At 38.8% G+C, this 25,492-nt stretch overlaps 1 protein-coding gene across 10 annotated transcripts in view; it reads right to left on the reverse strand.

Moving 5' to 3' along the window:
• Rnf38 (ring finger protein 38) overlaps positions 1–25,492 on the reverse strand; it is a 106,383-nt gene that overhangs the window by 19,091 nt on the left and 61,800 nt on the right. For 3 of the 10 annotated variants that reach the window (XM_048333668.1, XM_048333935.1, XM_048334079.1), the window contains 3 exons: positions 20,729–20,878; positions 9,389–9,582; positions 5,821–6,034 (listed from right to left, as the gene is read on the reverse strand). In XM_048333668.1, the coding sequence (XP_048189625.1) occupies positions 5,821–6,034; positions 9,389–9,582; positions 20,729–20,878 (558 nt within the window). The remainder of the gene's footprint in view (positions 1–5,820; positions 6,035–9,388; positions 9,583–20,728; positions 20,879–25,492) is intronic. The other 7 variants (XM_048333870.1, XM_048334014.1, XM_048334149.1 and 4 more) reach the window with 3 other exon arrangements.

Consider the following 25,492-nt stretch of genomic DNA (forward strand, 5'->3'; position numbering starts at 1 on the left):
TATCTGACAGTAGTGGAAATAAATGTGTACTGAATGTTACCAATAAAAATTATTCTGAGCTGGGTGCCTGTGGCTCAGCCCTGTAATCCTAGCTACTCTGGAGGCTGAGATCTGAGGATCACGTTCAAAGCCAGACCAGGCAGGAAAGTCCGTAAGACTCTTGTCTACAATTAAACACCAGAAAGCCAGAAGTGGTGCTGCGGCTCAAATGGTAGAATGCCTTCAGAGTTCAAGCCACGACCAACAAAAGAAAAAAACAAACTCTGGCTATGTGCCAGTGGCTCACACCTTTTAAGCCTAGCTACTCAGGAGAAGCTGAGATCTGAGGATCTCTGAAGTCAGTCCAGGCAGAAAAATTTGAGAGGCTCTCACCTCCAATTAATTAGCAAAAAAGACATGACAAGTAGAAGAGCACTAGCTCTTATCACAAAAGAAAAGAAAAAAAAAGCTAAGTTCAAGCCCTAGTAACACAAATTAATTATTCTGGACTAGGACATGATTCAAAGCCCTGAATTTAATCCTCAGTACTACACAAAACAAAACAAAACTATTGAGGAGGGTTACAAGAGCCCAGGAGTTTCAAACTGCCTGGGCAATATAGCAAGACCCTGTCTCAAAAACAAACAAAAAACACAAACCAACAAAAACAAAAACAAACTGACTTTTTTGTGTGTAAGTGTATGTGTGCCAGTTCTGGGGCTTGAACTCAGGGCCTGGACGCTGTCCCTGATCTTTTATGTTCAAGGCTAGTGGCTCTACCACTAGCCACAGCTCCACTTCTGGGTTTCTGTTAGTTAATTGAAAAGTCTCATGGATTTTCCTGCTCTGACTGGCTTTGAACCTCAATCCTCAGAACTCAGCCTCCTTAGTAGCTAGGATTATAGACATGAGCCACCAGTGCCCGGCACATGATCTTTTTTTTTTTCTTCCTATTCTGTGCCCTTCTCCCACAGATGTGCACGAGTATATGGTAGATAAGGTAAACAATCCAGAGTCATCAAAAAGACAAATTAAGAAAAGTTCTTTGTTTCCATATCTTTGGAGTTTCAGTATGTACATTATTTTATATACATATGAAGAGGCGCTTGGGTATTACACCTTTGTGATTCTCCTCTAAGACTACCATCTCTTGGAATGTTATTCAGCCTCCATGTATTTAGGTGATTTGTTTAGTTGTTGAGAACTAGTTTGATTCCACTGTGGTCAGAGAGGCTGCAAAGTATTATGGCAATCCTCTTGTGTTTGCTTGGGTTCTTTGTGTGTACTATCATGATATATTTTGGAGACTGTTCCATGGGCTGCTGGGAAGAATGTGAATTGGGTCGTTGTTGGGTTTAATACTCTGTAGATGTTTGTTAAGTCCATTTGGGTAATGGTATCATTTAGTTCAGAGACTCCTTTGCTTATCTTCTGTTTGGGTCAATCTGTCCTTTGGTGAGGGTGGGGTATTAAAATCTCCCACTATTACTGTGTTTGGGTCTATCTTGTTCTGTAAGTCTGAAAATATTTGTTTAACATATTTAGGTACTCCATTGTTTGGTATATAGATATTGACCACTGGTTTCCTCTTCATGGATCATTCCCTTTATTGGTATGTAATGACCTTCCTTGTCTCTTGATACTAATTTTAATGAAAAGTCTATTTTATCAGATAATATGGCTATTCCTGCCTTCTTGCAGGGTGCACTTGCATGGAAGATCATGCTTTCGCTGGAGTTTGTTTTTATCTTTGACTGTGAGATGGGTCTCTTGGAGACAACCAATCGCTGTTCTTTTTCTTTTGATTGGGGAATTGAGTCGGTTATTAAAGAGATGTGTCGTTTCCTGCCATTTTCTTATTTCCTGTATTTTGCTTCTTTCCTTTTCCTGTGCTAACTAAATTGGTCTTCCAGTTGTTTTTGTCTAATGTGTTTCCTTGACCTTGATTGTTTTCTTCAGATTTCCTTCAGAATTCCTCCCTTTAGTATTCATTTTAATGCTGATTTAATGTTCATAAATTCCTTTTTGTTTGTCATGTAAGGTCTTAGTTTCACCGTCAAATGTAAATGATAGCTTTGCTGGGTACATGAGTTTGGGTTGGCAGTTGTTCATCTTCAAGGATTGGATTATACCATTCCAGGTTCTACTTGCATTGAAGGTTTGGAAAGATCTGCAGTGATTCTGATTCTCTTTCCACTGTAATACAGCTCCTCCTTTGATTCTGCAGCATTTAAAATCAATTCCTTGTTATTTACGTCTTTCTTCTTGGATTCTGTCTACTAGGGGTTCTATATGCTTCTGTTAGGCAGGTGAGATTTTCTCTCAAGACTGGGGAAATTCGCTGCTATTATTTTACCAAATACATTTTTCAATGCCTTTACTATTAAGTTCTTCCCCCACATCAATCCCAATTATGTGTAAATTTGATTTCTAAACTGAGTCTGCCAATTCTTGGATTTCCCTTTGGTAGGTTCTGAGTGCTTTCCCTGTATTTTTGACTTTTTTATTACAGCTCCTCTGTTTTATCCTCAATTCCTGATATTCTATTTTCTACTTCACTTACTCTATTACTTATGGATTTCACTGTGGTTTGCATTGTGGAAATTGAACCTTTTATGCTTATGAGCTCAGTTCTCATAGGGTTATTTCATCTTTTAATTATATATATGATGTCTATTTTGATATCTACATCTTTTTGGGAGTCTTGGATTTTCTGTCATTTCTTTCTTAGTACTTTTGAATTTTTTTTATTTGCTTTTTTCTTTTGCCAGTCCTGGGGCTTAGACTCAGGGCCTGAGCACTATCCCTGGCTTCTTTTTGCTCAAGGCTAGCACTCTACCACTTGAGCCACACAGCCACTTCCAGCTTTTTCTGTTTATGTAGTGCTGAGGAATTGAACCCAGGGCTTCATGTATACAAGGCAAGCACTCTACCACTAGGCCATATTCCCAGCCCTGGAAATTGTTTTTGCATCCCTGTTTTATTTCATTGGCCAATTCTGTCATCATTTCTATAATTATTCTTTTGTACTCCATCTCCTCTTCACTCTCACTGGGTTGCTGGCTTTTGTTTTTTTGATCAAGGTCCTGTGTGTACACTCAGCCTGGGCTAGCTGAAAGGAGCTTGGTCTGGTCTGCAGTGGGGTGGGAAGGTTAGATTCAGGCCTCTGGGATAGGCACACACTTTGGAAATGATAGGCTCCCACAGGTGTGTGGGAGTTTGTTATTTGGCCCTGCATTAGCTCTTGTCCCTCAGATGGCTAAGGACTTGGCCTCTTGCTTGTGTACACGTGTGCACGTGCTTCGAGGCTCCCTACCAGGGAGTGATCCACCAGCAGCTGGGTACTTAGACTTGTCTGCTGTGGAGGGCTGGAGAGACCAACTTCAGGCCTCCAGGATGGGTGTGAGGCTTCAGAAGGGGCAGAAGGGGTCAGCTCCCTTGGGTGTGTGGGATTTTTGTCTGTGTTTTCAAGCAGGCCTGGTTTCCTGCCAGGGCTGTTGAGGACATAGGGTCCTAGAACCCACCCAGTATGAGTCTTGGTGGCTTCCTGCTGGAAGCCAACAGGTGGGATTAGGGGGCGTGGGGAAGAGCTTTGGTCGCTTTGTCCTGTTCAAGTGTGGTGCCCCTGGGAAGTCCCTGGTGGGTACTCACTGATACTGGAGTTGGTTGTGGGCTGACGGGCAGTGCTGTGGTAAATCTCTGTGTCTGGATGCTGTGGTCTCGCTGGTTGGGTTGGGAGTCCCAGGCAGCTGCAGGGCTATCTCGAAGCTCAGCCATGTTGGTTGTGGGCTGAATACTGGTGTTGCTGTGCTAACTCTCCCAGGATGGATGTCGAGATGCCTTGCCTCTCTCTGTCTCTTTGTGTGCTGTCCAGGTCTGGCACTATGGGAGTTTTCTGTGTCTGGGTACTGCAGTCTGCTGGCTGGTCTTGGAGTCCCAGACAGTCACAGGGCTGCTTTGGCAGCTTAGCTGCACTGCCAGCATGGAAGTGGGGGGTGGGGAAGAGCTCTTCCTGACTTTCCATCCTTATGTGTGCATCAGTTTTTTTTTTTTTTTCCAGTTCCTGTGATTCTCTGCTAGTTCATATATTTGTTGTTGTCAACCTCTTGGGGAGAAATGCATGTTGAGACTCCAAATCTCTGGTTAGAGAGCTGGGGTGATTGGGTGATTGTTTGTCATATTCTTCCCCTTGTCATTTAGAAATTCAAAGTCCAGTATGGGGGAAGGAGGCAGCAGCAATCTTTGACCACTTCATAATGATAATCTCTTTCATTAACAGTGTTTATCTTTCATATTCAGATCTAGAATCCAATTTGAATTAGTTTTTTAAAAAATCGCCCCCCCCCCCCTTTTGCCAGTCCTGGGGCTTGAACTCAGGGCCTGAGCACTGTCCCTGGCTTCTTTTTGCTTGAGGCTAGCATTCTACCACTTGAGCCACAACACCACTTCTGGCTTTTTTTCTATATATGTGGTGCTGAGGAATGGAACCCAGGGCTTCATGTATATGAGGTGAGCACTTTACCACTAGGCCATATTCCCAGCCGGGGCTTGAACATTTTTGCGCAAGGTTAGTGCTCTACCACTTGAGTCAGAACTCCATTTCTTGCTTTTTGATGGTTAATTGGAGGTAGAAGTATTACAGACTTTCTTGCCTGGGCTGGTTTCAAACCACAATCCCTAGCTCTCAGCTTCCTGAGTAGTGAGAATCACAGGAGTGAGTAACAGGTGCTCAGCTTGAATTGATTTTTATGTATGATTATGTATGAAGTAGGATCTAAGGTTCCAACTCATCCAAATCAATAGAAAGTTGCATCATATATCATTGCCAAAAAAGGTATTTCTTCCCTTTCTTGAATTATTGAAAGCTGCATCATAGTTATATTCAGTATCATTACTAAAAAAGACATTCCTTCCCCTTCTTGAATTCCTTTGGCAACTTTGTCAAATAAATTTATTTATTGTAAGTCCTAAAAATTAGAAGTATATCCTACCTACTTTGATATCCTTTAGAATTATACAACAGTGGTTCTCTTTAATTGCAGTATATGTTAGAACTACCTGAAGGGGTTGATAAACCAGATTACTAGGTCTGAATCAGTAAATCTAGTGTATAGTTGAGAATGTGGATTTCTAACAAATGTCTAAGAATTGGTGTTGCTACTCAGCTGATTCAAATCTTGATATTTTGTACTGTAGACCAAATCATTTTGTTTTGTCAACCAAGGATTTCTTAAAAGGCCAGAAAGTAGACAGACAGTTTAGGTTCATGTGCCACCCTGGTCTCTGCCCAAAGAAAATAAATGAGCATGTGGTTGTATTCCAATAAAATTTTATAAAACAACCATCAGTAGTTTGCTTTCTCCTGCTATATTATCATATAGCCTTTTGTAGTAAATAAAAGTGCCAAAGAAATTATAGAACTGACTTTTCAAGTTTGACTTAAAATCTGTGGGAAATTTATTTAGGATTAAATTAGCTCTATACAATGCATATATCAATTCTGGAAACTGACAGAGTTTATAAAGTTAGCTATTTCAAGTCAGATTGCTTATGAGTTAAAGAGGTTTTCTTTAAACTCCCTCAACAAAATTTTATAATCTTTTACATAAAGTCTCTAAACCACTTTTGTTAGGAATGATTCTTTTAAATTCCTTCATAATTACTTTGAATTTTCAGTAAAATTTGTTTTTAATTTTGTGTTTTTAAGGGAATGAAGAATTGAACTTAAATAGCTAAATTTTAGATAAAATTTAAAGAAATCTCCAAAAAAGAATCAAACAATCTCAGTAAACTACCAATAACTTTTTCCAGATGTATTTTCAGGACATTTTGTTACTGTACCTGATCATGTATGTCAACCATGACTGCATTCTGCTGGGGTGGATGAGCAGCTGGATGTAACAGACGAGGTGATACATTCGGAGGGTGGAAGGCTCGAGGTTCCTCTATTGCTTGTTGTTGTGCATAAGGGAGATGGTGATAGTTTTCATCTTGACTAATGGAATTATGTCGAGATAGACGATCCCTTCTTCCTCTCTGGCGCCTGACAGGAGGACTGTAATGTAGTAAATGTCAGAAAGGTCATCACTATGTCTATTCATGTGATCATTAAAGATTCTGTATTGTTTACTTATCAATAATGTATATGAAGGTAAATCTAAGTATTAAATAATTGCTTTGGTTCTTCATTAGCTCTAAAAACTCACAAATTTAGAGCTGGGCACTGGTGGCTAACAATTGTAATCTTGACTATTAAGGAGATCAGCAATGTCATGGTTCAAAGTCATCCAGGACAGAAAAGTCTCAGAGACTATCTTTAGTTAATCAGAAAAAACAAACCAAAACAAAAAACATCCTACTAAGGCAGTAGAGTACTAGACATGAGCAAAAAAGCTGAGTGCTAAACCCTGAGTTCAAGCCTTGGTACCAGCACACAAAAAACAACTCCACCACCTTATAAATTTAAATTTAAATACTAATTCACCAATAATTTTTAACATGCATTGATGAATCTACAGAAGTCATTTTTATGTTGCATCCCCTTATTTCTTTCACATCTATTAACTGGAGTTCTTTTATTTGTTTGGTCAGTTCTTTAAAATCAGAAGGGACTCAAGGGTGTTTACTTTTTATTGTTGTATTGTAGTCATTCTATTGCTTTCTAGGTGGTACGTGCTCCTTATTCTTTGTACTAACTTGACTGAAAAGCATGATTGCTTCTTGCCAATTCAGGTAACTAGTTACTACCTCACTAGGAAATATACTTCTGACACTCACTTGCTTATCCAGAGTACTTCTTACTACTTTGAAATTCTACTCCTATGCATATATTCTGGTGCAACATGAGAAATTTGAATAAAGGTTCCTAACATTTCCTTCTTCCTTCCCTTCCCTTTCCCCTTACCTTATTTTCTTTTCTCTCTTCTCTCCCCTTTTCTATCCTTTCTTTTGTTGTCCTGGTCCTTCCTGGGGCTTAGCGTGGGATACTATCTCTGGAACTTTTGTGTTCAAATCTAGCATTCCACCATTTGAGCCACAGCTTGACTTCTGGCTTTTTGGTAGTTTACTGGAGATAACAGTCTCATGAACTTTCCTGCCTGGGCTGGCTTCAAACTGAAATCCTTAGATCTTATAGTTTCTTGAGTAGCTAGGATTATAGGCATGAACCAATGACTTTTTGAGACAGTCTTACTACAAAGCCCAGAATGGCCTGGAACTCACTATTTAGACAAGGCTGCCCTTAAACTTGAGATACTCCTGCTTTCAAGTACTGAGATTACACAATTGTGCACCAGCTATCTTATAAGAAGTGGGCACAACCACTAAGCAACAGTAGGTAGTAAATTGTGATAACCACCACATTAAAAACAATAAAAGTCAAAGAATACCTTTAAATGAAAACAAGTAAAACCCCAAATAATTGTATTTATGGGTCCATTAACAAGTATTAAAAACTGTAATGAACAATGACAAATTCCCAGACAGTAAACTCTCAGGAAAGAATGAGGGGATGGTCATAAAGGGGGCAGAGTAGTACTGTTGGGAAATGGGTTGTCTTAAGGGATCAATAATGCTCTATTTTAACCTAGGTGTCTAGTAAGTATGTTTGTTAAGTATTTGACTATACATACACTACAGCAAGTTTTTAAGCTATAACTTTTATAAACTGTATTTCCTAATGTTTATGATAATAATGGGTATAAAATAATTTAGCTGAGGAGTCTTTTAACTTCCATTTACCATATGGAGAACAGGAAATAAATCCTTGCTAAAAACTTAAAAAAAGAAAATAATAATTTACTCCTCAGTTAGATATTATTTTACTTAAATATTTCCATGTAAATGATTAATACAATCCTGGGTATGAATCTTAAGTGTCTTTAAATATAGCTGACCTATATGAGTTTGTCTCATTTGGAATACACAAAGGTGGTTTTAAGATCACTTCTCTATTAATCTGTTCAGGATGCTATCACAAAACATGATAAACTACAGAAGCTTATATATGCTTATTCTAGCAAAATTTGTATGATGGTGGTCAATTTCTAGAGAAGGATCTCTTCTTAACTTTTAGACCCCACTTTCTCAATATGTCTTACATGTCAGAAAATGAGCTCTCTATCTTCCTCTACCCACACATCTTAAAAAACAACAACAAAACAACCATTTCCTCCTTACTTGGAAGTACTGCGGTTTGAACTTAGTGCCTCAAGCTTATTAGGCAGGTACTATACCACTTGAACTATGCTCTCACCCTGAATGTCCCCTTTTATAAGTTCTTTAGAGGTCATACCTCCAAATACAACTACATTGAGGGTTACTGATTTCAACATATAAGGGCTTTTGTGGGGGAGGAGGGAGAAGAGTATTAAAATCTAGTCCATAACACTTTCCTAACTCAGATTATTACTATTCCTTTGATTATTAATATCTTAGACATGAAAACAGGTATCTGATCCCAATGAGACACCGATTTCCCTGGAATAAGTATGATCTTAAGCAAATAAAGAGGAAGCAGTTCAAAGAAGAAATACTATCATGGGACTAAGCCCCATGGAAGAGGAGACTGAAAGTTGAACTAAACTTCAGCCAGTCTTTCAGAATACCATAATATTGTAAGAAACAAACTTAAGCACTTTTGATTGCCTTACAAGAATCAGCGGAATACAAATGGAGTAGCAAACAAATAGCTCATTTCTAAGATCTGTTATAAATTATAGAATGCATTTTTCAGTAATCTAGATTGTAGGCTACCCCACAAGAAATCCTCAACCTGCTAAGTATGCATGGCTATAACCCCAGCACGTTCAGCTGGAAAAGAAGCAGAAGAATCATGATCTCAAAGCTTGTCTAGACTATATGATCTGTATATGTCTAGACTAAGATCTTTCTCTAAAAACAAAATTGGTAGCAGATTTGTATATTTTATGGCCTGGATTGACTCTGGGCAAATCACTTCAGCATCTTTCAATTCTTTACTTGCCCATTAAAAGCTAAATGAAGTCTTAGAACCTAGTACAGGAACCTAAATAACTTCTGATGTTATGTGTGAATGTATATTATGCATGTACTGATGTATTTATGAACTGCCTACAGAAATATGTTTTCTTTTCCTTTTTTTTTTTTTTGCCTATCCTAGGGCTTGAACTCAGGGCCTGAGCACTGTTTGTTCCTGGGCTTTTTCTTGCTCAAGGCTAGCACTCTACCACCACTTGAATCACAGCACCACTTTCAGCTTTTTCTGTTTATGTGATGCTAAGGAATTCAACTTAGGGCTTCATGCATGCTAGGCAAGCATTCTATCACTATGCCACATTCCCAGCCCTGAGAAATATGTTTTCTAAAGTTAAAAAAGTCTGCAGGCCTACCAGTGGAGGAAAATTTAAGAAATAAATTGTACTTAACTAACCTTCTTCTGTTGCGTGCAGGTGTGTTGCATCGTTCCCCTGAGAAGTGATGTTGACTTGATCGAACTGAAGGGGGCTGCCTATTTGATGTCATCTCCCATGGTCGCATTGGTGGTGAGGGAGCTGGTGATGCTGATGTATAATCAAAGACTGAATGAGAGAGGCGCTGTCTCTTAGGACTTGGACTATCTTCACTCTGCCAATGCAACAAAATTGAGTAAACTGAGTAAGACCTTTTTAAGGATTTCAAATCAATGCATATATAATTGCCCTAAAAATGTAAAGAAGAATATTCATGCACTACCAATCCAAATTTAAAAACCTTAGAAATGGAGAAAGGGTACAGTAAGTAACCAGAAATGAAAAATGGAGTATTTTAAAACAGCAATAAAATATATCAAGCAACAATCTAGTTTGTATAGGTTGTTAACCTGATATATTTTATATAGACCTTTCATACAGTACTTCCACCTTTCTCTTTAAATTCTAATCTAAAGCCAGGCATTAGTGACTCTCACCTATTCAGGAGGCTGAGATCTGAGAATTGCGATTCAAAGTTAGCTCAAGCAGGAAAGTTGAGACCCTTATCTCTAATTAACTACTAAAAAGCTGGAAATGGTGGTGTGGCTCAAAGTGGTAGAGCACTAGCCTTGAGCACAAAAGCTCAAGGACAGTGCCCACACTTGGAATTCAAGCCCTAGGATCTGCACAATTAACAAACGAATGAATGAACCCTAATCTACCAGAGAAATTCACTATATTCTGTTAGTTATCAGTTAATCTATTAGGTATCAACTGTCAGCCATGTTCTGGTTTAAGAGGAAGTCTTCTTGAATAGGTCCCCAACTTCATTTTAAATCACATTCATCTCTCCTGCCTTTTGTTTGGGGGCAGAAGCAAAACTGGGGTTTGAACTCAGGACTGCAAACTTACTAGGCAAGCACTCTACTACTTGACCCACATCTCCGGCCTTTTTGTATTTTAATTTTAAGATAGGTTTTTGACTTTTACCCAGGATGACCTCACACTGTGATGCTCCTATCTCTTATCTCCTGAGTAGCTGGAAACAGACATGCACCACCCATAACCAGCTTTGTGTGTGTAGGGGAGGAGGGGATCCTCACTAATTTCTTGCCTGAAGAACCTTGATCCTCCCAATTTCTAAATAACACGCAGTGCATGCATGACCAGTACATGCAGTACTCCTCTTATTCTTGATATTTAAAATTATACTTATTTTCTTTAATAAGGGTTAGGATTACATGGATAAAATAAGATTCATGTAAAACTGTAAAACAGATAATCAACTGATCTAAACCATAAGTTCTTTTTTTTTAACCAGTCTTGGGGCTTCAACTCAGGGCCTGGGCACTGGGCACTGTCCCTTAGCATATTTCTATTCAAGGCGCTATAGCACTCTACCACTTGAGCCACAGTGCCAGTTCCGGTTTTTTCTGTTTATATGGTTTTAAGGAATCGAACGCAGGCAGGGCTTCATGCATGCTAGGCAAGCACTCTGCCGCTAAGCCACATTCCCAGCCCCATAAGTTATTAATCAGAATGTCAGTACTTAGTATATTTTTAAGTTTTCAAAAATCACAATTATAGGCTTACTATAAAATTTACTTAACTGAATTATCAGTTCTTCAGAGTTCTCCACCAAATTAAATTTCCTGGTCAAATATTACCAAACCAGGCTATATATTTTTTAACAGACCTCTCTCCCATCTCCAATCTAGTACTACAAGTTCTAATTATTTAGGTATTAGAGTAGTTTTCACTGCAAAATAATTGGTATCTTCTATGGACATAAATATATTACTTATTTATTAAGATTTTAAGGAGGCAAGCATATAAAACATTACTTTATTTAAACAAGCAAGAACAAAGCTTTCTGCTAAACGGTTATGTTTGTCAATTCCAAGTTATTTAGCAAGGGTAGTCCAATAGCCATTACAATTTATTTCTATATTTGTATGGATACACATGATGGTCAAATCAAGTGATAAAATACTTAAGACTATAAAACTTTACCATATTTCCAATGATGCTCTAATTGTGGGTTAACAATGTTCTTATATCCCAACAAATGCAATGTGTTTTTTGTTTTTTTAATCAGTCAAAAGGAACTTAAGGCTAGGTACCAGTGGCTCAGGCCTGTATTCTTAGCAATTCAGTAGGCTGAAAATCTGAGGATCAAAACCAGCGTAAGCAGAAAAGTCCACGAAACACTCCAGTTCACCACCAGTAGGAAATGGAGCTGCGGCTCCAGTGGCAGAGCATCTGCCTTGGGCAAAAAACCTAAGGGACAGCACACCAAGGTCTTGAGTTCAAGTGCCCCCCCTCCACCCCAATCAGCTTCTAAATTTTTACTGATAACTTCCAAGTTCTCAGTCATATAGTTATCTAATAAGGAAATGAATACAGAATTTATAAAATTTTTTAGTTTGCAATTCAGCCATAACATTATAAAACATCAATTTGAAAAGGATCAGCACTCCCATCTGTACATTTTATGAACAGAAATTAGCAACTGCACCAAACTTTTAATGATACATAAGGAAAAAACATGACAAAATAAATTCAATGATTTATTTTAAAGAGGTAAGGAAAGATGGCTGGAAAAAGTTTCCCACCTCTTTGCGCTCTGATGGTTTCACACCAATGGGGGGAAAGACACAAAGGATAGGAAGTAAAGGAATGGCTATTAGTTTTATGGGAGCGTGCCTTATTTCACTCAAAGTAATAGGAAACCAAGATGGACACTTAAAGAGAAGAAAACATGGCTTCATCATGCCCTTCATTAATCCTATTTCCAGAAAAGGGAAGGTACAGAAGGTATAACTTATGAAGAAACATGTTAAATACTCCTTCCTCTCTGACTTGAACAAGATCTGTATAAGACAAAAGTACAATGAAAAAGGTTCAGATGTAGCTCAGTGGCAAAGTGCTTGCCTAGCAAGTCCAATGCCCCAGGCTGGAACTCTAGCACCAAAAAAGGAGAGAGAGAGAGAGAGAGAGAGAGAGAGAGAGAGAGAGAGACACACACACACACACACACGGCAGCTCAGAATGTCTGAAAAACAATTGTTCCGAATTACAGCAAGAAGTCAGAGGGTTCTAAGAAAAATGATCTACATCAAGTGAATTAAAATAATAGTACGAGCTGGAGGTAGTAGTTTGTACCTATAATCCCAGGTCTTGGGATGTGAAGTTTGAGGCAAGCCTAGGATTCCTGGCAAGATTCTCTTTCAAACAATAACAACAACAACAACAACACCACCCCCTCCCCCATGCAAAAGCAACTGTATGAGTGAGAACTTGAAAGTTATTAGTAAATTTTTAAGTACAGAGCTCTTCTATCATATTGCAGAGGATGACACTGATCAAGAGGCATGAACTGACATGTTGAACTGAAACTCCTTTGTATAGCTGCTTAAAGGCACACAAAAAATAATTATTAAACCAGGCAGTGATGGCTCATGACTGTTAATTCTAGCTATTCGAGAGGCTGAGATCTGAGGATCATGGTTCGAAGCCAGCTTGGACAGAAAATCAACCAGATTCCCATCTCCACCACACTAAAAAGAATAAAAAAAAAAAAGAAAGAAAAGCTGGAAGTGGAGCTGTGGCTCAAATGTTAAGAGTGCTAGCCTTGAGCAAAAAAAAAAGTTCAGGGACAGTACCCAAGCCCAGACTGGCAAAAACCAAAAGACCTCTGTTGTATTTACAGAGCATAAGCAATGTAAAACTTTGGTAGGGTAACTCTAAAGACCTGGAACAATACCAGACTACTGTAACAATATCAGACTAAAAAATCATGATAAAAGGATCTGAAAGTAATAGTTTACACAACAAATGCAGTTTAAATGCTGAACTTAGGAGGACACCCTCCCCCCCCCCCAAAAAAAAAGGAATTCAAGATACATAAACAGTAAAACATGTATTTTTAAAATTTGTTTCTCTCTTTCTGTGCATACATGCTGAACGGGGCTTCCAATTCAGAGCCTCATACTCTCACTTGGAATTTTTACTCAAAACTCATACTTTACCACTTGAGCCACACTCCCACTTCCAGCCTTTTGCTGATTAATTCCAGGTTGGCTTTTCAAACCTTGATCCTCAGATCTTACTCTCCTGAGTAGGTAGGATTATAGGCAGGTGCCACCAGCACCCACCTGCTGTTTTTATAGTTGTCAGGAAGAAAAGAAGATAAGGCATTACTGAGCTTCCATGCATGAAGTCAAAATTTTCAAGCAGAAAAGAAAGGTTATGGCTGGGAATATGGCCTAGTGGTAGAGAGCTTGCCTCGTATACATGAAGCCCTTGGGTTCAATTCCTCAGCACCACATATATAGGAAAGGCCAGAAGTGGCGCTGTGGCTCAAGTGGTAGAGTGCTAGCCTTCAGCAAAAAAGATGCCAGGGACAGTGCTCAGGCCCTGAGTTCAAGCCCCAGGACTGGCAAAAGAAAGAAGAAAGAAAAGTTATCTCACTGGTATAGAGAATCAACAAGGAAACATGTCTACTACTCTTCCTGGAATTTGAGTGGAATAAAGACTTCTTTCCTGAGAATTCAAACCTAGGTTCACTCCTCACACTAAGTTGTGGTTCAATTTTTTCTGCCTGCGCTGGAGAAAACTGGAGAAATAGTCCTATGCCAACGATTTACAAACATCAGATTACTGGTCATACTCTAGTCTCTTATTCTGAAAGTCTAAAGGCCCAAGAATTGGCATTTCTAATGTGATTCCATGTGATGCTTGAGTTCTCAAGGGAGAATTCAAATTTGTTGTTGATCCTATGCCAGTGGGCTAACTTTTCAAAGTGCCAAATAATAACTTAAATCTCTAATATGTTGATTCAAATCAGGTACAATCACTGTCTCTACTGGTACAGAACAGTGTGCAGATACTACAGTACAGAATACTGGTTCAGATTGGAGAGCATATAAGGGAAGAAGGTAGGTTTTACACTTTGTATTAACAATCTGATAAAATGAGTGTAGGATTATACATCTATTAACCCTACATGTTTTATTAACAAAGCATCATTAGAAGTGGAAAAACAACCTGGCAGTGGAATAAAAGCACTGTTTTATGATCACAGAAAACGTAGTGAGAAGTCATTGAATTGCTGAAGGAAACAAAAACCTTACACAAAGAACAGGTATATATTATCCCAAAGTCCTGAGAATGCAAGATGTTGTGTCAAACTTTCCCCAAAATAAAAACAAATTCCAAGTTCTACTAATGTTTTTTTTTGAATTTCTAGTTTACATATATTTGTAATGAGGGTGCTTTATTATGATATTTCTATTCATGCACAGTTTACTTTGAACAAATTCATCACCATCTCTCATTTCTCCTCTCTTTCCTCTCCCCTTTTCCAAATAGTATTTGGTGGGTTACATTATGCTTTTATTTGTGTGTGTTTATGTAATGCTGATTCTATTTACCCTTCAGTATCTCATTTCTCCTTCCCCTCCTTTGCTCCTCCACTCCTAGACAGTTCCCCTTTTACATTTCATGTCCCATTACCATTACAATTATCAAGTTCTAGTAAGCTGACCAAAATGTTGTTCTTCATCACCATTACTAAGTGCCAAGAATTTCCTTCCTAAAGGAGCAAAAAGGCAGCTATGAGAGGCAGTCAAGCAAAGTACTCAAATGTTTTCTCTCTAATCATTATTCAGACCTTACAGTTCAGACTTTAAATACAGAATGATCTAGCAACCCTAATTTTCTATTTAACTTCCACTTTGTTCTACAAAACATGAGGTTTTTCATTTACAACTAATAGCACATGAGCCAGGAACAGCAAATTCTTACTCAATTTTATCCATTAAATAAATGTAGAAAGCACAGAAGCTCAGCCTCCTGAGTGAAATTATACGAAGTGCCACAGAACCTGGGACAATTTTACTTCTTGATATGGTACAAATAAATGTCCAATACTGACGAGGGGAGGAGAGTGGTCACAGTTTTTCTTTTTAAAAGAAATTAAGTTTTATGTGTAGTGAATTCTTGAAAAAGGACTCTAGTAGAATTAATAATGTACTACTGACAAATATTCTATCTTCTATATATGGAATGTTTTTATATGACTAGCAGTAGAATAGGTTTACACTAGCACTCACACAAATAATACTAGGACACTATGATGGCTATATCAGTAGGCAATAGGAACATTTCAGGTCTATTACAATCTTATGGGACCAGTGCCATATAGGTGGTTGATCCATCACTAACCAAAACATGCAGTATGTGATTGGATAGTGATCTCCCATATTTAATGCTAGATAGATGAGAGGGAATGACAGGTGAAAAAATACAATGGGAGTTTCAAGGATGCAACTAAGAAGTTAGGTAAAATGAACAATAACTTAAACTTGCCAACATGGATGTCAATAACAGAGCTACTTCTTTATAAAATGACTTGTTATCTATTATAGTATATCCCTCCTTAAAACAATTTTCAGAAGCCTAATGTGGTGGCTCATTTCTGTAATTCTAACTACTAAAAGAGACTGTGATCTAAGGATCAGGTTTGAAGCCAGCCTCAGAAGACAAATCTGAGAGACTCTTATCTCCAATTAACCAGCAAAGAGCAGAAGTGGAGGTGTAACTCGAGTGGTTGAGGACTTCTTCTATGAACAGTCATAACTTCTACAGAAACATTAAAATGCCAAATAAATATGTATCAAGAAAAATACAGTACTCGTGATAGTATTGCTTGTAATAATAGTAAAACAGCAACATAAACTCAGGAGCCTTCCTCTGACACATTATCCCTGACATAAAAGATTGTCATATCCCATCCAGGAAAACATTCCTTTCCCCTGTTCTGTGCTCATGCAGTCATGCTTAGTTATGCTGTTGGCCACTGTGACTAGAGTTCAACGGGCTCACAAGCTTGTACTGAACAGAAGGGTTCCATGAAAAGACTGTGGTGTTTTATTTCCCCCATTTTTGTTCATTGTTACAATTTAAAAAAACAAAACACAATGTGCTTGTATCCTTCTATGGTATTGATATGATAACCTATAACCCACAATGCTTGTCTGCTTCCAAAGCAGATTTTGTGAAAAGGCGATGAATGGGACTAAAATGTTGTGCTTCCTATTTAACTTCTCAGCTCTTTTAGGAAAGGAAAATGACAAAGAGGATGAAAATGTCAGTATGTATTTTCAGTAAGTAATGTAATAATACTCTTTCATGTAACCCAAGGTCTTATGCCTTGGCTTAGTGGAAATGGGGGAAAAGCACAGCTGTGGACTACTGTGGAAACAATGTAACAGACGCTATTTATTGGGTCACCCTTTGGGCAAATTAATATACTGTCAAAATGTGGCATCCTACCTTCCCCTTCACTTGAACCCTGTAAAACTGCATAGAACAGCAATCAACTTTTATTATTTCTTAATAAAGGAATTGGGGGGGACGACAAGAAAACTACTTAAATATACATTAAGAATACTCATAATGGAATAGCACTAAAGTGAATCAAATAAATACACAGCCACAAACTACAATAGGAATGGACTACAAAAAGACAAAGTACATGCTGGATGCCAGTGGCTCATGACTGTAAATCCTACTCAGGAAACTGAGATCTGATTATTGCGGTTCATATCCAGCCTGTGCAAGAAAATCTGTAAGACTTTTATCTCCAATTAATAAGCACCAAAAAAGGCTGGAAGTGGAGCTGTGGCTCAAGTGGTACAGCACTAGTTAGTGACCAGGCCTTGAATTCAAGCCCCAGGACTGGCACTCCCCCCAAAAAACGTGCATGAAGTATATCAGTTACATTAAGTTCAGAAGTAAGCAAATTAAATAATACAGCATTGAGGCACATTGTATGCAGCAAAACCAGACAAAAATGCAAAGGGATACTAACTAGAGGTGTACCTAAGACACAGATATGGGACAGCAAGTATATATAAAATAGAATTCCATATGGGAGGTTTGAAAAGTATTGGTAATGGTTGATTTCTTAAGTTTGGATAGTGTTTATAATTTGAAAATTAATGCATGAAAAACTTGAAACACTAGAATTCTTTTTGCAGATTGAAAACAAAGTCCTGACTGGGATTAATATAATACTGTACAAAACAAGCACAAAAAGTTATTAGTAAAAAGTGACAAAATTGATAAAGTGAGTATGAATGACAAAACAGCTTAGAAAAAAGCTTTATGTTTAACCAGAAGGTTGGAGGTCAGAAACAACAGTAAGGATCCAGAAGATTAACATTTTCTAGGCTCTATTTATGAGACAATTCAAAGCCATACTCAAGCAAGCCCATGCTTGCAGTGGGGGAAGAACTGGTAACTTTTTTTTATCCCGAAAGAAGGCTGCTGAGGGAGTTCTCAAAGAGTTGAAAGGTAAGGAAACAGAAAGGGTGCACTAAGAAAAAATAAAATGCAAGAGTAAGGTTAAGTCTATTTAAAATGAGCTAAAATGGTTCTTTTGAAAGGGAGGGAAGGAGAGTTACAAGGAAGATACTTGGGTTAGGCCAAGGACAAGAAAGCACAACACACTGAGGTGTTTTGTTTTTTGTTTCAGCAAAGGAGATGGCTTGGGTAGATTTTCCTTTTTATGTAGTAACCAATTGTTTTTTGGGGGGATGGTAGTGGTAATGCCTGTACTGGGGTTTGAACTCAAGTCCTGGGGTGCTGTCCCCTAGATTTTTTGCTGAAGGCTGGAACTCTATCACTTGAGTCACACCTTCACTTCTAGCTTTTTGGTCATTAATTGGAGCTAAGAGTCTATAAGACTTTCCTCCCTGGGCTGGCTTCAAACCACAATCCTCAAACCTCAAGTGTGAGCCACCAGTGCCCAGCAGTAATTATTTTTGCTTTTCTTTTTTTTTTTTTTAAACTCGTTTCTGAGACAAGATATCACTCTGTAGTTCAAGGTGGCCTAACCCAGTTTAGATTTCAACTCACAACATTTGTTAGTTTCCTAAATGTTAGGATTACAGGCCTGAATCAACCCTATTTGAAGTCAGTTTTTACAGGGGCTGGGAGATATGGCTCAAGTGTTACAGTGCTTGACAAGCAAGTCCAAAGTCAATTCAATCCCCACTATTACCAGTTAAAGGTAAAACCTGAAACTAATAAATTATGCCCAATTTTGGTTTGAAAATTAGTTGAGGTATCAGTAACTCAGAGGGGCTACTTTTTTCCCTTGCAGAACAGTGGTAGGGGAGTAAATGAGTAAAGAAAACTCCCGGTGACGTCTGGGAGAAAAAGTATTGTGAAAGCCTTGTTGGAAAGTTAGTGGAGGGGCTGGGGATATGGCCTAGTGGCAAGAGAGCTTGCCTCGTATACATGAGGCCCTGGGTTCAATTCCCCAGCATCACATATACAGAAAATGGCCAGAAGTGGTGCTGTGGCTCAAGTGGCAGAGTGCTAGCCTTGAGCAAAAGGAAGCCAGGGATAGTGCTCAGGCCCCAAGTTCAAGGCCCAGGACTGCCCCCCCTCCCCCCCCAAAAAAAGTTAGTGGAAACACTTATTAAATTAATACCATTACAAAAAAAAAAAAACCACACACACCTTAATGGAAATACCTTTTTGTGCATGTGTGTGGAGGGGGTAGAAGTCCTGGGGCTTGAACCTCAGGGTCTGGGCTTTGTGCTCAAGGCTAGGCCATTTGAGCCATTGCTCCACTTCTAGGTTTTCTTGGTGGTTAACTGGAGATTAGAGTCTCACAAACCTTTGTGCCTGGGCTAGTTAGCTCTTAGAACAGTGATCCTCAAACCTCAGCATCTTGAGTAGCTAGGATTAAAGGAAAGAACTAGCAGTGCCAAGCAACAATAATACTTTTTACTTTTTGTTAAAACCAGGAGCTGGAGGATCTAACTCAGAAGTAAAACACATCTGTCTAACTCAGAAGTAAAACACATCTGCCAGAATCAAAATCCCATCAGTAAAAGCATTTGGTAGCTCCTTTCTAAATTGAAAAGTTAATGTTGAGTTAATGCTTAGAGACTCAAAAGGAATTCATAGAACATAGAAAATGTAAAAATAAGTATTTACTGGTAAGAATATTTAGCCCATTTGTTAGCTATCACTCATCTATATACTACTGCATGTAGACTGAAGCTATAGTCAAAACTGTCAATATGCCATACAATTCAATATAGTGATGCCTCTTAACACAGTGTTGCATGTTAAGAATTGACAATACTTGTGCTACAGAAATACTTGATTTCTAGAGAATATGTACAGTAGACAACATAAAGATAAAATTAATCCCTGTTCCACCAATAACTGGATGTCACTGGGTTTCTTGGTGAGCTTTTCAAAGCCTATCTCCATATCTAGAACTAGATGCTTATTGTTGTGTCTGCTGCATGGCTCAAGTGGTCAGAATGCCTGCTTCTTGCAAGAGTGAGGCCTTGAGTTAAAACCCAGCACCAACAAACCAAACCAAACAAAACAAAAGAAACACCATAAATAGATGCAAAGCAAAGAACCAGCATTAATACCAGTAAAACAATTCTGAAGAGCTCTGGATAACCTAAACAGGTACCCTAGAAATTTCACATGATCAACAATGTGTCATAAGCTTTTCCCTTTTAAGTCAGGCTTAACTTGTCACTCTTACACAAACAGAAAAGAGCTGCCCTCCATCCAAAAGATCCAGGCTTGTTTATGAACTATCTTAACATCTTAGGTTAATATATATATATAAACACATGTCTTAGCCCACAGGCTTACCATCCAAAAGCAAATCTATAGTTTGGTTTATTCTGTGTTAATAGCAATAGTGACTTCCATTACTGAGACATTCTTCTCTTAAGAGTATGAATTGAAAAATCAGTAGTAATGATTTATGCAAACTGAGAATTCTTATTAATAACCTAATGATGGTTTTAATCTATTTTCACCTTGCTTTTGTCTTAAAATAAACCCAGTTTCATTTTGCCTATAGGTCTCAAAATATATAAAGGCAAATATAACCAGAAATAGATATTACTGTGAAACTTGGGCACTAAAAGCAAGTAAGTAGCCAAGGCTATAAAAAATGCCTATGCACTTTCATTTTTCCTTTCTTACAAATGTCACATATTTGGTATCTTCTACTTTCCTATAGAACTTCTTTTACTAGGACAAGTGATTAAGACCAAACTATCAATAAAACAAGAATATTAAGTCAAATTAAGACAATTAACAGTAGCTCAAGAGAAAGACAAATGTTCTTCAGAAAAGCTGGCTGCAAGTTACACTGAAGAAGTCCTGTAAGAAGAAGAATTCTGTTTTAAGCCTTCCTAGAAGCAATCTAGAATGCATCTGTGATTTTCAGCCCTATGGTAGGGAAAGGGTAAATATATAAGAACCTGGAAGAAAGCTTTGAAGTGAGCATCCTCTTGAACGGTAGTGTTCTGATCACTTGGGAGAAGAGGAAACAGGCTCTGAAGTCTCACCCTTTCACAAATCACCTTGTTAGGATGGCCAGGTAGAGGTGTTGAATTGGCCCCGGGAGATATCTGGGAAAAAGAGGGAGAAGAAAAGGATAGTTCATGGCTAGCCACACCAATATGAAGAATCATGCCTAATGAAGGACAGTCTAGATTTTCTAGCACTTGATGAGTTAGCAGAGACTGGAAAGAAAAATTAACTACAAACATAAAACAGAAGAGTGTCAAAGGTTGCCTCTGATAATAGAGCACTTAAAAAAGGGGGGGGGGGAGGTTTGAGGCAAAATAGCACAGCTCCAAAACACCAAGTCCTCCTTCCCCCCCAATTATCTATTGTTATCTTTTTAGTCAACATTAATTCTAAAATCCTAAAGGTCAGACTTCATGTTTAAGAAAAACAAAAACACAAATCTGAGGTAAAGCTGGGTGGCAGTGGCTCACACTTATAATCCTAGCTACTCAGAAGGCTTGAGATCTGAGGATCATAGTTTGAAGTCAGCCTGTACAGAAAGTCTATGAGGGGCTGGGAATATGGCCTAGTGGCAAGAGTGCTTGCCTCCTACACATGAAGCTCTAGGTTCGATTCCCCAGCACCACATATATGGAAAACGGCCAGAAGGGGCGCTGTGGCTCAGGTGGCAGAGTGCTAGCCTTGAGCGAGAAAAAGCCAGGACGGTGCTCAGGCCCTGAGTCCAAGGCCCAGGACTGGCCAAAAAAAAAGAAAGTCTATGAGACCTCTTACCTCCAATTAAGCAACAAAAAGCTAAAAGTGGAGCAGTGGCTCAAGTGGTGGATTGCTAGCCTTAAGCAAAAATACTCAGGGACAAGTACCCAGGCCCTTGAGTTCAAGCACTAGCACCAGCACCAGCACAAAAACAAAACACAAAACCCTGCAGTAAAATCATATACCTTAAGTACATGAGTGTTTCTCTAGACCAAGGATGGTATTTTTTTTCTTATTGTACATTTAGTTAATCTTCCAAATGATCATGCAAAAGAATACAAGACTTCACAGAATTTGTGGTAATACTTCTATCCCTATAATATCTATGGCTGTACACTTTATGACATTCAGCCACCTCATGTTTAACTGGGAATATGTTCGCACTACTCTATAAACATAGTAATTTTAGCACCCCATAAGCTGAGGCAGGAGTTCCAAGCAAGCCTGGACTACATGGAGACCCCGTCTCAAAATAAAATAAAACAAACAACAACAACAACAACAAAAAAAACAGGAAAACAAAAAACACCACCACCAATAGCAGCAAAACCCAAGCCAGCAACCTTCCTAAGGAATTCATTATGTAGGCATTCTAAAAATGACTATCACATTACTTTCAGTGAAATTCTCCTTAGGTTAAGGCTATGGACTTGTCTCTACATTAAAAGTTATGTGCTCTAACACTGTTTTAAGAATTTCATTCTTTCTAGGTGTCCTTAGGTGACAGGCATTAACAACAACAACAAAAAAGGCATGGTTTCCTACCTTTAACAATATGCTATTTAAAAAAAGAAGCAAAAGGAAATCACTGTACAATCTAAGTACTCTGATAATAGCAAGCACTAAGTGGTATGTTCAGGTAATGGCAAGAGACAACAGTGTAGTGAAGAAATGGTAAAATGTCCAGAACATCTGGACAGTGAAAAAGAAACCAAGAGAAAAGCAGAGATACCATGAAGTCAAATGCTAATTATATTAGCATATTTTCTGTAATAACCTTTTAAGTTCTTTTATAATTTTGTTGCTGGTTTGCTATTAACCTGATAAACAGCCAGGTCTAGGTAAGGGCAGAAGTATTTCCAGTAAAAATAAAACACATAAGGAACTTTAGTTATTTGTTAATTTGATACATAAAATGTTTTGGACAAAAGCTAAGGCTTATCCCTCCACCACAAAAATAAATGTCCCAGTATCCATTATCACTATGACGAAGTTTGCATGGCTAAATCAAGGAATACTGACTGCCTCCCCAGAAGCCAAGAGTTTTATATAAGGGAAAGAAAATACAAAGATTAAAACGTGGATCCTACCCATGTTTGTTCTAATTAAAAAGCAAAACAAAAGCCTGATGCTGGTGGCTAATTCCTGTTGTCTTAGCTATTCAGGAGGTTGAGATCTGAAGATCACTCAAAAGTCCACAGTCCAACAGACTCTTGTCTCTAATTAACCACCAAAGAGCTGGGAGCAAAGCTGTGGCTGTAGCCTAAGTGGCCGAGCAAAAAAGCTCAAGGATGGCACCCAGACCCTGAGTTCAAGCCCCAACACTGGCATAAAAACAAACAAAAGATAGAAGCAGCCAACTATAGTATAATATTTAAATAGTGTAAAACACGCAAAAATCAGGACACAGACAGGAGCTCTGAGTTAATCTAAAGAGAACAGTAAGATTGGGAGGGAGGGGGCGTGGAAGAAAATGAGGGGGTAACACTATTCAAAAAGAAATGTACTCATTACCTGACTTATGAAACTGTAACCCCTCTGTACATCATCTTAATTAATAATTTTTTTTTAGAAAACAGTAAGATTTCATCAAAAGACACTTATTTCACATTCCTGACTTCTCAATCCAAACCTTCTCTCTCAAAATGGTCTATTTATGTAGGCTGAAATCATCTGTCTGCAATCTGACAATATTTTTAATTTATATAGTAAGAAATCTTGTACTGTGTTTTGGCATTACCAGGAATTGTACTCAGGGCTTCACACTGTTAGGCTCTTTATCAAGGTAGAGCCAAGAATCTAGCCTGTGCTGTTTTAATAAGCTTATTTACCTTCAACAATTATGCCCAAATTGTCTTATAAATCACAAGTCCCAAGTAGCTAGCTGGAAAAACAGAAAACAGGGTCAGGTTTAATCTCTTTTGTACTTTGCTACTTGAAAATTTAACTTTTCAGTCATATATAAGTAAGAATTGGCAACCCCGGGCCCTCTTAATAGTTATCAAGCATATCCTCTCCTACTCACAATAACTTCCTCCACCTATCTATAAAAGGGAAGGGCAAATAATATAGTTCAAATTGTATAGTTAAATCTGGGTCAAGTGAGAAACAGTGGCTCATTCCTCTAATCCTAACTATTCGAGAGTCAGAGATGGAAAATCTTGGTTGGCTCTCCAGTGGTGGTATGCAACTTGTAACATAGCTACAGAGGGAACACAACTGCCAGGTAGCTGGGAATATGGCCTAGTGGTAGAGTGCTTCCCTCGTATACATGAAGCCCTGGGTTCGATTCCTCAGCACCACATACGTATAGAAAAAGCCAGAAGTGGCACTGTGGCTCAAGTGGTGGAGTGCTAGCCTTGCGCAAAAAGAAGCCAGGGACAGTGCTCAGGCCCTGAGTTCAAGCACCAGGACTGGAAAAAAAACAAAACAAACAACTGCTGGGCAAGGAGCACGTGATTGGTCCCCGCAGTGACTTTTCTAGAGTAGGCCCAGTAGAAGGATCACAGCCCACGCCGAATAAGCATAAAGCAAAACTCTGTCAAAAATAGCCAATATAAGGCTGGGACTGTGGCTTAGTGGTAGAATGCTTGCCTGGTATGCATGAAGCCAGGGGTTGGATTCCTCAGTACTGTCAGGTCTTCCCTGGGGGAAATGGCCCCTTCCCTTGGCTCTCTCCCAGTGCACCCTAGAAGTCCTTTAACCAGGCAACTGGCATGCCTGGGGGCAGTGGAAGGTTCCCCCAGGCTCTGAGGTCATTTCCCCATCCTCTGAGGTCACCTCTGCTTCTGTGTGGCCACACCCCCTACCCCTATATAATCTCTCTCCTCGGCCCCATAATCTCTCTTGCTCTAACAGACTTCATCTTGTGCAGCTGGAGGGGTTTATTCTCTCCCCCTCTCAATAAACCCCGTTCCCCTGAACTGTGTGGGGGTTTCTTTTCTGTAACCCTTACATGTACCACATGAACAGAAAAGGCTGGAAGTGGTGCTGTGGCTCAAGTGGTAGAGTGCTAGCCTTGAGCAAAAGAAGCTCAGAGACGCTGCCCAGGTCCTGAGTTCAAGCCCCAGGACTGGCAAAAAAAAAAAAAAAAAAAAAAAGCCAATGTAAGCTGGTGCTTGTGGCTCACACCTGTAATCCTAGGAACTAAAAAGACTGAGATCTGAGGACAGAAATTCAAAGCTAGCCCAGGGAGAAAACTCCATGAGACACATCTCCAATTAGCCAGCAAAAAGTCAGAACTTGAAGCATCGTTCAAGCTGTAGAGTGTCAGCCTTGATATAAAGGCAAGAAAACATCACAAAGCCAATATGAAAATGATCTAGAGGTGTGCCTAAAGTGGTAGATTACTTGTCTAGAGAGCATGAGGGTTCAAACCCCACAGTACTGGTCCCCACAAAGCAAACAGGAACAAAAGATAAAATCAAATATTTTTGTGTATATATGTGGTAGATTGCCTAAAATGTCCCCACTTTTTTGTTATAATCTTCTCCAACCCCACAGGAAAGTGCATATGATAGTATCTATTCTGGTTGTTAGGTTAAATTGTATTTCAAAGTGGAAGAGATTTAAAAAATAATGATTCTGAAATAGTTGGCTTTACATTTATCAAGAGGGATATTATCAGGGGCTGGGAATATGGCCTAGTGGCAAGAGTGCTTGACTCATATACATGAGGCCCTGGGTTCAATTCCCCAGCACCATATATACAGAAAATGGCCAGAAGTGGCACTGTGGCT

This window comes from Perognathus longimembris, chromosome 1 (genome assembly GCF_023159225.1).
Source record: "Perognathus longimembris pacificus isolate PPM17 chromosome 1, ASM2315922v1, whole genome shotgun sequence".
Taxonomy (NCBI): domain Eukaryota; kingdom Metazoa; phylum Chordata; class Mammalia; order Rodentia; family Heteromyidae; genus Perognathus; species Perognathus longimembris.